General features: G+C 31.3%; 2 protein-coding genes across 3 annotated transcripts; one reads left to right on the top strand and one right to left on the bottom strand.

Moving 5' to 3' along the window:
* The first annotated feature begins 559 nt into the window (after positions 1 to 559).
* LOC124825659 (amino acid transporter AVT1C-like) lies at positions 560 to 10,542 on the top strand. Of its 2 annotated transcripts, none has more exons than XM_088096984.1 (13): positions 560 to 676; positions 1,165 to 1,353; positions 2,454 to 2,752; positions 4,194 to 4,408; positions 4,505 to 4,528; positions 4,834 to 5,014; positions 5,284 to 5,509; positions 7,660 to 7,795; positions 7,891 to 7,914; positions 8,680 to 8,821; positions 9,227 to 9,270; positions 9,358 to 9,420; positions 10,122 to 10,542. In XM_088096984.1, exons 2-13 carry the CDS (start codon positions 1,190 to 1,192, stop codon positions 10,218 to 10,220), a joined length of 1,617 nt encoding a protein of 538 aa, XP_087953110.1. In that variant the 5' UTR covers positions 560 to 676; positions 1,165 to 1,189; the 3' UTR covers positions 10,221 to 10,542. The 2 variants fall into 2 exon arrangements, with proteins under 2 accessions (XP_087953110.1, XP_087953109.1); XM_088096983.1 differs by lacking the exon at positions 560 to 676 and adding an exon at positions 769 to 1,024.
* A 478-nt stretch (positions 10,543 to 11,020) lies between these two features.
* Positions 11,021 to 12,158, bottom strand: LOC124825486 (protein RADIALIS-like 3). Its single transcript, XM_047298138.2, has 2 exons — positions 11,585 to 12,158; positions 11,021 to 11,296 (listed from the first exon to the last, which is right to left on the bottom strand). The coding sequence occupies exons 1-2, from the start codon at positions 11,839 to 11,841 to the stop codon at positions 11,272 to 11,274; spliced, it is 282 nt and encodes a 93-aa protein (XP_047154094.2). The 5' UTR covers positions 11,842 to 12,158; the 3' UTR covers positions 11,021 to 11,271.

The following is a 12,158-nucleotide window of genomic DNA, read 5'->3' as shown; positions in this document are numbered from 1 at the left end:
AAAAGTATGTTTCTTTTCTAAATTAAATTAGAAAATATTTCACCATGATTTTATGAAAATAATATAAAAGATTCTCTCCAATAAACTGTATATGAAAATGGTATTATGGTTTAACGTGAACTTAATTTCTCTCTCTCTCTCTCTCTCTCTCTCTCTCTCTCTCTCTCTATATATATATATATATATATATATATATATATATTGAAATTTTAAATTACGGAGGCAAATTAAAAATAATTCTTGTTTAGAAAAAAAAAAACTTATTTAACTCTTTTAATAATTTCATCCCGAAAGGAACGAATTAATCAATTAATCGAAGTATTTATTTTGATTTATTATCCTAACAAAATGAGGCTGTCTGGGCATAATTTGTAATAAATTTTTGTCACATGCAATGGGACAAGTCTGTGCACGTGCATGTCACATGCAAGAAGCAAACACTATCCAGAGCTATGCGCCATGGAATAATGCGTATTATTCTTGTGTTCGCATGTTCCACCAGATTTTGACATATAAAAAACTAGCATGCAATGCAAGCTTTTGCCAATCAACATTCACATTGAAGGGTGCAGAAGAGAACAAAACCTTTTGCATTATTCAGAGAGAGAAAGACAAAGATAGTGATCCAATGCAACAAGATTGGAGAAGAAGATAAAAAGAAGGACGCGTTCAAAAGGTGTGGCTCGTTGTTTCTGATTGATCTGAAAACCCTTTTGCTTGATTTGGTTCGCTATCTGTTTGTTTTTATGCACATTAAACAAACAAAGTGCAGATAACAATGCACAACAATCACACTGCTTCAGAAAACTAACCTATCTAGCTTCACATATATATATATACATATATGCTTGTGTCTGACTCGGATGCATGTCACATGTGATCACGTTTCTTCATAAGGAAAGTTATGAAATTTTAACATATTAGGGCCTACCCACGTTAAGTTTTCGCGTATATGTTATTTTTGAGTTTTGTTTTGGACCAAATGGGATAGACCCAGATTTCGAAATCTGCGACTAACGCTGAGGTAACGAATCTGAAGCCTAAGAATATATCTGGTTAATTCTGCATGTGCTATCTTCTGGGCGAGGTTTTGTTTGTTTTGTGATTCTGGGTCATTGAGTTTTTTTGTTATAAATTGATTAATGTTGGTTGGAAAAATTACAGAAAGTGAAGTGAAGATTGAATAAAGATGAAGAACTCTAGTTTGGAAAGTGGAATATTCATTGACAGTGATGAAGATGTGGAGAATGATCAGCATAAATATTTGAACGATGGAAACGATTCGGATTGTTCGAATTATTCCAATGAGAGGAAACCCAGCAACTACAACATGGCATGGCCTCAAAGTTACAGGTCAGCTTCACCTGTGTGCATAGTGTGTTTCGATCTGTCATGAATGAGTGTGTTTCTGGCTATTCATTTGACTTTTATTTTTTTTAATTTTTCATTTCTTAAGGCGAGAATAAGGCTTTTCTTCCCAAGGAAAATTGACTAATCATATCGGTTGGAAAAAGAAGCAAAAGTAAGATGTTGGAATGGGAATTCAGAATGTGTATGTCCCCACAGGTGTTTATTAATCCAAGAGGGAAAAAAAGTGCTTATTAAAAAGAGTGATGGTATTACGTTATTCTAAGAAAGTGAAAAAAAAGTGACAGATAAGATAAAAGAAAAACAAAAAAAAAATGGTAAAATATAGCAAAAACAGATTGTTTGGGGTTTTGAGAAAAAGAAAAAGTATAAAAGTGTAGAAAATAGTAAAATTCCATTGTCATCCAATTAAACATATTCACAACAGGTTTCTGATAATCAATTATAGTTTTTTGACATTGATTATGTGTTTCACAAAATGTTTGGGGTAATTGACTATATATCAGCCAAATTAAACTATTTTTTTGTGAGTAAAAGTGAATATTTACAGACAAATGAATGCTTTGTAACCCTTTCTTTTTTTCCCCTCATATTTTCTCTTTACCAAAGTGTTTTTAAAAACTAGAAAACACTTATTCTTGTTTTGGCCAATTGCTGATACGTAATATAATATTATAAAAGGGCAGAGATGGAAAAAAATGATGGGTGTATGCAGTATGAGACTCTCCATATATCATTATCCTTGTTGAATTTAGGAAAAAGTGCAAGAACACATACATTAGAGTTTGTCTTTTACAACATGTCACATCAATTTTGTACCCTCAAATACTAACTTCTGTTACAAAAGCTCTTTTGGGTTACTAATGAGAGACACAACTTAAAACATTGTTTTTGAACAAATCAGTTTTGTGTGGACCATTTTACAGTCTGAAGTTGTAAAAAGTGATGACAGAATCCGACTTTTTGTTCATCACCCTTGCTGGTTGAATATCTGTTTCTTCATCTCTCATTTTGGCATTTTTCTTAATGAATCTGAAATGCACCAAGTTGAAGTACTTATTTTGATGCAATTAATAATGTTTCAGGCAATCCATTGATCTATATGGTAGTGTACCATCACCAAATATTGGATTTCTGGGGACCACATCCCTGTCAAGATTAGGAAGTTCTTTTATTTCTTCATCTTTGACAAGGAGGCAAACTCTTGAAATATTACAACCAGAGAAAAAACCACTCTTGCAACCCACAGAAGAGGAGCAACTGCGACATACCTTGCTTCCTTCACAGCTATCTAGAAAGTCTTCCATTAGGAAAGATCCTTCCAAGGTTTCTCATGAAGTTCACATACCTGGCCAATGCACTTTTGGACAAGCTGTGCTTAATGGTAAGTATACTGATAACTGCTTCTTCAATGCAAAATATAAAATGAAAACAAACGAAAGCAATTATAGTGAAGCTATATTAAGTGAAGAATGATATCAATATAGGGAAGAATGACAACAATATACTAAAAGCTTTCTATCTTCATTTCTATGCATTCATAACTCAAGTCAATTGAAAAAAATATATTTTTTTTTCTCCAGTTAATCGAAATAGTATACACAACTTGTAAATATTCCAATGAACAATAGTCATAAAATATATCATTTCATAAATTCTCATAGAAAAGTTCATTTAAATTCGATCATACAAACGCTTAGTAACCTTAAGGGTCTGTTTGTTCTGTTTTAACTACACTTTTGTATATGTGAGTATATTATTAGTTAGTTTGAAGATGTTACATTTGTCTGGAACTAAACCTGAGAGACAAAAACTATAGTACTTTGCATAGTATGTTGTTATGAAATCAGAAAATTATGAAGAGTTGTAATACAAGAAAGAAACAGAAAAGAGGGCTTTTTGTATGAAGATGCAAAATAGAAGGGAGAAAAATAGTAAAATTCAATTTTCTGAGTGCGACATATTGTGTGTTACAAAAGGTTTCCCTCTAATTAATATACACAAGAGAGAGCACAAAATAAATATCACTACTGCGTTTCACTTAACACCTCATCATACAACCAAGATTTCCCACAAGGTTTATCATTAAATTGAATCTAACATGAGATAGCCAACAGAAAACAACATCTTAAAGTATCTATAAAAGTCTCAATTTCTGATGTATCCTTATGTTTTCTAAGGTATTGTGGTCATCTTCTGTACAAGAACACAATTTCCATTATAATCTTGTTACTGCAGGGAGGACAAAAGTTCTATTATAAGGTTTTAGTTTGCAGTTAAAATTACAGTTTTGTCACAATTTTGTTGTTGTAAATAAATGTTCTCTAATTCCTCAATTGCACTTACAAAAACATTGATATGGTGGCTACAATGATAGCTACAACTGCTATTTAAAATCATGAAATTGTTACTCAATTTGACCACTTAACTGTAAGAGGTTCTTGGACTTTCTGAAACTGCACTTTTCATAAAAGTTCAGAATATTGAACTGCGATCCATAATTCATCTTTCCCCAGCAGGTTGTTTGTGAACCAAAACCCCACATATATTAAAATACAAAAAAAAAAATAGTATACAAGTAAAAAGTGCACAAATCTAAAACATCAAAATAATTTTGAACAAAAGATCACTCGTTAATAACCCACTAACTCACTCCTTTACTCTTAGATGATCCAATATGAAACCGAACCAATACTCAATATAGCTTGTAGATGACAACATTGTTGAAGTAAAAGATTTGGCTTTCAAAAAAAGCTTTGTTAGAATGTGAACTCTTGACGATAATTAGTCTCTGATTGTTGGGTTAATTGTTTTGGATTTTGCAGGCATAAATGCTCTTTGTGGAATAGGAATCCTTTCAACCCCTTATGCTGTTAAAGAAGGTGGATGGGTTGGCCTTTCTATATTGTTATTGTATGCACTTTTTTCCTATTACACTGGTTTGCTTCTGCGTTACTGCTTGGATAGTTCACCTGGTCTTGAGACATACCCTGACATTGGCCAAGCAGCTTTTGGTACTATTGGACGTGTCATCATATCTGTGAGTTTCAATACTTTCTTCATCAATGGTTAATTTCAAAGCATTAATAAGTCTCTAATCTCTTGCCGCTGCTTTTACTCTATTTTTTGCATGCAGATAATATTGTACATGGAACTATATGTAAGTACTTCCTTCACTCTTTGCTGCTTTTGAAATCTCAGTTGTTATTTGTCATGTCAAGAGAATATGGAATATATAAAGAAAATCTTGTTTGAACAAATTCTCATCTTCATTTCTGAAAGATATAGGTGTTTACATTTGGATCCTTTAAATGATTTAAAAGATGAATCATTATCATTTCTGAAAGATATAGGTGTTTTACATGTGATTTTAAACTTTTGGTTTGATTTGATTTTTCTCCCTTCTCCAATTAAGATTTTGATGAGGATAACTTAATCTATTACATATTTGTTAATTTTATGCAGGCTTGTTGCATTGAGTACATAATTGTGGAGAGTGACAACTTATCGACATTATTTCCAAATGCACACATTAATTTGGGTGGAATTGAAGTGAATGCACACATATTGTTTGCAATATTGACAGCTTTGGCTCTTCTTCCTACTGTTTGGCTTCGTGATCTACGCATTCTCAGTTACATCTCAGGTACAAGCTTTATCCTATCATTCTTTCCTTTTCTACTGCAAGCAAATGTTATCTACCAATTTTTAAACCAACAAAAATGCTTTTATAAACAATGTCAAAATGGTTTTGGTGAAATTATACTCTACCGAATTTATAAACATTAATCAATCATTTTAAGTACTCATTGAAAATGGTTTTGGTGGACTTATGAAGCAAACTGTCACATGAAATGCTTAGAAATGAACATTTGGAAGCATTTTTGTAACCATTTTAAGATGTTGTTATTGAAGCTTGTGGAGTTATTGCTACGGTTCTAGTGGTTGTATGCTTGATCTGGGTTTGCTTGGTAGACAAAGCTGCCATTGATCATAGCCAAGGAACAACAACCTTGAATCTCGCAACTTTTCCTGTTGCAATGGGTCTCTATGGTTACTGCTACGCAGGACATGCTGTGTTTCCAAATCTCTACACTGCCATGGCAAATCGGAATCAATTTCCTGGAGTGCTCTTAGTATGGTAAGCAAATCAAAAACTTCCAATTTTTAGTTATTCACACTCTTAGCAAACTCGAAGCTAAAGTTGAAGGTGAAACTCAAAGCTAACTTAAACCAACCATACCATCTAGTTCATAGGCCCTGCCTTGTTCTTTTGAGTGGATTTGAGGGGATTTGAGAGGATTTGAAGATAAATTTTTTTGTCGTTTATTTGAGTGAATTTAGAAGTAAACGAGAGTGAAATTAAAAATAAAATTTGTGAGAATTAGTATAGAATTGTATTGACGTGACAAATTAAAAAAATTTATTTCCAAATTCATTCTCGTTTACCTTCAAATTCACTCAAATAAACAATAAAAGAATTTATCTTCAAATCCTCTCAAATCCCCTCAAATCCACTTCCTCAAATCCACTTCCTCAAATCCACTCAAAAGGTAAAGTATAGAAATTTTAGTTTTTTGTAAGTGAAGCACATGTTTGCAAAAGAAGTGTTGGTTAATAATTTTTTTTCTTCAAACAAATGATAAAGTATTTAAAAAATATTTTATTGAAATATATGCATTATAATAATTTACACATCAAATTATTATATAAAAATTAAAAGTAATTTTACTTGAACAAATTAAACTTTAAAAGTATTTATTTTATTTTTAATTTATTTACTTTTTACAAGAAGCCAAAATGGTATGTTGGCTTGAGATATAGTCGAATCGAGTTTAAAAATAATAGTCTATTTAAAAATTATATCTAATCATTCATGGATTATTTTATACCTAGTCGTGAATATATATATATATATATATATATATATATATATATATATATATATATATATAATTTTAAATTATATTATTTAAAATAATTTTTAAAAATATAAACTTAAATAAAACATATTTAATATTAAAGAAAAATCTAAATAAAAATCACATAACAAAATATTAGTACAATAGTATGATTTTAATTTTATTATATTATTATTAGTTATTATTAGAAATAATAAATACCATTAATAGTAATATCTTTATCATTATAAGAATATTATTATTATTAATATTAATTTTATTATAATCAATTCTTTTAAATATATCATTTAAAAAATAATATTTTGATTGTTAGAAAATATTAGGAAATAAAAAAATAAAGGATAAAGAAACATAAAAGAATAATGAGAGAGAGAGAGAAATTTTGGACAAGAATCATTATAACTTAATGCATAAAAGATTAACATATTAATGATTTTTATCAAAATAATATTCACAATATTATATATAAAAATACCAACCCAATCATTAACCTCTGTATTAAATATTGAGTACAACCAAGAACTCCAACAACTTGCATTGATATTTTTATGAATGACCACCATATGTTTAGGTTCATAGCTTGCCTCCAACTGTGATTGTAGATTCACATTCTTAGTTTGAAGTTAATTGTATCAGTGTCTGAAGTGCTTTTGACAAAACACAAAAGACTTTGGCACCTGGTATATCTTATATCTCTGTGATTAAGAATTGTTTATAGTAACGGTCTATAAAAGTTTAAACATTTTAATTGTACGAGTATATATTACTATGTTTTCATTTGCTTATTTGATATCCATTGAAATAAGTTAGCACATCAGCTAACAACTCAGACTTTCATGCAAACAAGCTTAGTGAAAATTTGAATATGCATATAAACAAATAACAACACGAAAGAGGAAGTAAATAGCTTGCATGATGCAGAAGGTCAAATGTGCTGAGTTGTACTTCACTGATAAAAAGCATCTCAAATATATATACATACATGTATACATAACCTCTCAAAGAGATAAGTAAGAAGTAACACAACAAGAAGTAACAAGAGACAACCAAAACAACATAAATTTTGATCTTCAGATATATCATGAGAGTATAATAGCTTGAAGGAAAACTTCTACTCTGAGTTTTATCTCTTGCCTATCAAAAGTTACCATGTTTGCATTTAATGCTACATCCTCACCTAATAAGTTAATTTATTACCAAACTTTATTATCTGTTGAAAATCAATATTTACTGTAAAAAATTCTGTAGTTTCCAATCTTAAATTCATCTTGAACTTCAACGTAACCCCTGCTGCCACTGAAAAAAATATTCTGTAGAATTTATGTTTAAGTATCTATCTTATTCAACGAGTAGTTACTTTTCCTTGCAGTTTTGCTATTTGTACAAGTCTGTATTGTGCAGTAGCTGTTGTTGGTTACTCAGCATTTGGAGAAGGAATACATTCTCAGTTCACTCTTAACATGCCCCAACACTTAGTAGCTGCCAAGATAGCTGTGTGGACTACGGTATGCTCATTCTAGATTCTGACCTTCTTCCATGCTTCTATTTTATCAGTCAGATAAAATTGCTAATTTTTGTATCATGCGATTTTATTTTGCAGGTGGTCAATCCATTTACCAAATATCCTTCATATGTGCCATATAAATAAATACATTTGTGCTTGCTTGCCAAAACTGTGTGCTTAGCAACTAATATAAGTTCTTAACACCAATTCAAATATAAGAGAAACAACAATGATAATTTGCGTCATATAAATATTTAGAAGAGCCAACAAACTTGTTTGATTGGCACTAGCCAAATCCTTCAATTTCACACCAGGTGAGGAAAAAATGCTACAACATTAGAATGTTTTTCATTTTTCTGACGTTGATTTTCCAAAATGTCATGAATATGATGAAAGTCTTATATTTTTTGCATTTTCCCTTTTCATTTACAAATAATGGAGATGTTTGAATGAAATAAATCTGTGGCATTTTGTTGAGAGGCTGTATATGAATAGAATGATTAGAGTCATTCACTGAACCACAAAGTAACCACATACATGTTTTAAAAAGAAAGGAACTTTAACTTGCTTGACCTTCAACCATTCATGAAATTTCAATACAATTTTAATGAACATTTTTACCTAGATTGAGTTTGTTTTCTCTGTTATTGTTATGTTTCCACTCTAACAACCTATATTTTTATTCATGGAAATGGAACATTCAACTCATTTATGGACATCCTATCCTAGAGCAGCACTTTCTGTCTTGTTATTTCTCTTGCTTTCTCTTCATTGAGTACCTTTTTAACCTTTAAAAATGAGTTAAGGTAGAATCAACTTATTTCAATCTATGTACCTACATTGTGAAGATAAAGACAAATGTTTTTCTTAATTAGCACCACATATGCATTGAGTCTATCTCCAGTAGCAATGTGTTTAGAGGAATTGATACCACCAAACCACCCCAACTTCAACATATATTCCAAGCTCATTAGAACAGCTCTTGTACTTTCTACACTAGCTGTTGGTCTCTCAGTTCCCTTTTTTGGTAAGCTATTACTCTTCCTTCCTTATACTTTTATCAATTTTAGTGCCATGTGACAACATTTTGTCAATTGACTCAACAAACTAGTGCATAAATCAAACAGATATGAAGGAAATATGCTAAGGATTTATTTTCTGTAAATGTATTGTACCAAGGGTTATATCCCTCATCCTTTCACTTTCTTTATGGTCAGTTACTCCCCAGTTACGAAATTTATTAGCCTTGTGGAAGTTAAGAGATGGAAGAAAATAAATGAAAAGTAAATAAAAATGCAGGGAAGAGACTTGATTCCAAATGAAAAATTATATTTGATTGAAAAGAATATTTTTTATCATTGAAGAATGAGACAAAGATATTGCCAAAGTTGGATTATATTTTTACTATGAACTGAATATACTTTTGTTGCAGGTTTGGTAATGTCATTAACTGGATCTTTACTCACTATGTTTGTTGTAAGTGCCCTCAAGTTCTTCTCTTTCCTCTCCAAGAGGCACTACTGGCCATAAAATTCTTTATAACATGTTCGACCTTTTATGCAGTCATTGATTCTTCCTGCTGCTTGTTTTCTAAGCATAAGGGGTGGCAGAATCTCAAGCTTTCAGGTATGATGATTACCTCTTCATAGTAGTACTGCTAAATGAAAATCAGAAATATAATCACGTTTTCGTTATTTAATGAGAATAGCTTTCCTCAGCCAAATGGCTAGAATACAAACAAAGCATTCTTGTAGTCTTATAATATAGACATTTAGTTTGTCTATGTTGGCAACTGAGATTGTTTTCAATAGTTATCTGAAAATATTTTTGTATTTTTCTAATTTTCTGTTTTGCTTTTAAGTTTGGTTAAAGTTTTCTTATGTTCAGAAAAAAAAAAAAAAGAGTTGTTGGTGTAGATTCATGATGTCTACTTTTTATTTAGTCATAATTTGTCGACCATTCTGTTCAGTTAAAAGTTTCGTAATTTTTCTATTTAAAATTCTGATATAAAATTGCAGAGTATACTATATCTGAATGGAAAATTAATATATTAAGTCTTGCTCCTTTTTTCTACCCCTTTTTGTGTTTAATTCTGGCTTTTGACAATAGAGATGAATGGCAGAACTTTTCCATGAACTAAGTCAAAGTGAGCTTTCATTGCGTCATCATATTTAAGTGAACAACTCAAGGTTATTCAAATATAGGATTTAAAAATGCAATTTGAATTATAACTGCTGTTCTGATAACCATACATGTAGCAATGCTAGACCATGAGATCTTTGTGATTACCTCTAATGTGACTCATCTTTGCCCTCTTATTTCTACAGGTAGCACTTTGTGTTACAATTATTATTGTAGGTGTTGTATCAAGCTGTTTTGGATCATACTCATCCCTCGCTGAGATCATTGAGAAATTGTTTGGATAAAGTTTTGCAGTATAAATCCTAAACAATGAGACATGTAACAACCAAGGTCTAGTGCACTTGTTATTATTATCTATCGTTTTTTATTTCTCACCCCAAATGTTCAGTCATTTTTCTTCAGCGCATGATTTCACCTTTTGATGTTGTCATAATGGTTAATTATTCTGGTTTGTTTCCACATCAGAAAAGGAAATTTCGCTCATGTTTGATATATGGGAATACTTAATCATAGTGGAAGACTCAAACAAAATGGTCAAAGACTGGTTCAGAATGTATTTTTCTTCACAGATAGTGTTAATGTTATGAAACAAGTCTTCTTAGATAGTTTATAATCAATAATCGCGTTTATGATATTGTTTATTTCATAGCCTTCTTAAAATAATTTTTAGTAGACTAAGAAAAGAAGTATATATATAAACTCTTTTCAACATCTAGTTCTGAACAATGTAGAACCTTTTGATTACCCAAAAAGAAAAACAGGTAACGAAATTTGATAATCTACTTTTTAAGCTCTTAACTACCATTTTAGTTTATATATTTAGTATGATATGATTTTTACTAGCTATAGCTATATAATTACGCGATTCAATATAAAAGATGTTTTGCTCTGACAACAGTGTACTCACGTACTAATAATTCGTGATATTGGCCTGATCAATGAACATTGGTTGAGAATAACTGAACTCAAAGGAATCTATATCAGAAGGTTAAGGGTAAGAAGACTAAATTAATACAACATTTTGATTATTTTATGTGTTATTTGAGACTAGATAACAGACACATTTTGTCTTTGACAAACGATAAGAACATTAAATTGAAACTTTATTATGAATGGGAACTACGACAGAGTCATTTATTCTTCTAAACAGATTGAACTGAATGACAAGCATGGAATCATGGGATGCGATTCTTATGAAATAACAGTAATACTACTCGGCATTGGTGCTACATATCAGTATGCATGTAACACCACTAGGTACTACAATAAGGATTCTAGAAAACTTGGTGGGTGGTGAAAATCACAAATTATCTGTTGTTGATTCCTATTGTCTGGTCACTGGAGCTTCATGTTTTTCAGCCTGCAAGTAACAGTTTCAAGAATTAACCACAAAAATAGAGTTCATGAGGCAAGTTAGAAAGGAAATATTTGCAGGGTTGATAGATATATGATTAACTATTTCGACAGTAACTTTTTAACTTTTGGTAGAACCATGAACACAGAGACGAGCTTTAAGTGCATCTAAGGATATTGGATTTAAAGAGAATCAGAGATTGCGCTTGTTTAAGTAGCTTCATGTTTCTGGGAACACAAATATATACACTGAATTTAATTCTAAATGCATAAATGATGTTGGAAAATGTTGTACCTTTTCCCCTCTTCATCAGATTCAGCAGTTTTCTTGTAGTTTGGGAATGGAACTTGGCCTGATTCAATTTCAGTAATGTCTCTGAGGAGTAGCTCATAGTGCCTTTTCACTTCATCAGGAGTTTTCCCTCCAACAGCAAGGGCAACATTGTTCCATCGGTCAGGGGTGTCCTTGTCATAAACAGCTAGAGCCCTTTCAAAGGCCTTGTTGTCCTTAGCACTCCATGAACCTGTAGCTGACATTGAGCTTGATGCCATTTCTGATAGTTAGTTAAGGTAACTAGATATATATAGAGTATTGCCTAAGGTTTCAAATGTAGTGAACTACTGGTATATGGTAGTGCTCAACTTCAACAGAGAGATGGAACTAATTAAGAAAGGTTGAGAAACTCTACACTATAGTGCTAGGAAGAGTCTTGATGATATGTGTAGAAAGGAAGCACCATGCATGCTCCTTTTATAAGCAGAAATGGAGGGTGTGACCATGCAAGGTGCAAGTTGTCTTCTCTTGCAAATTTTCCAAAACAAGCAGAATTTTAATGATTTGTTTCATCAGGAACCACAGAATTGAGCAG

This window comes from Vigna umbellata, chromosome 8 (genome assembly GCF_029865625.1).
Source record: "Vigna umbellata cultivar VRB3 chromosome 8, Vumbellata_1.0, whole genome shotgun sequence".
NCBI lineage: Eukaryota > Viridiplantae > Streptophyta > Magnoliopsida > Fabales > Fabaceae > Vigna > Vigna umbellata.
Note: the sequence above shows the minus strand (reverse complement) of the source record. Positions and strands in the feature narration are given on the sequence as shown.

Coding starts and splice junctions, on each gene's coding strand:
- LOC124825486 (XM_047298138.2), bottom strand. CDS start 11,841: ATGGCATCAAGCTCAATGTCAGCTACAGGTTCATGGAGTGCTAAGGAC. Junction 11,297..11,584: donor TCTGATGAAGAGGGGAAAAG/GTACAACATTTT, acceptor TGTTACTTGCAG/GCTGAAAAACATGAAGCTCC.
- LOC124825659 (XM_088096984.1), top strand. CDS start 1,190: ATGAAGAACTCTAGTTTGGAAAGTGGAATATTCATTGACAGTGATGAA. Junction 1,354..2,453: donor GCATGGCCTCAAAGTTACAG/GTCAGCTTCACC, acceptor ATAATGTTTCAG/GCAATCCATTGATCTATATG. Junction 7,915..8,679: donor TCAATCCATTTACCAAATAT/CCTTCATATGTG, acceptor AGCACCACATAT/GCATTGAGTCTATCTCCAGT.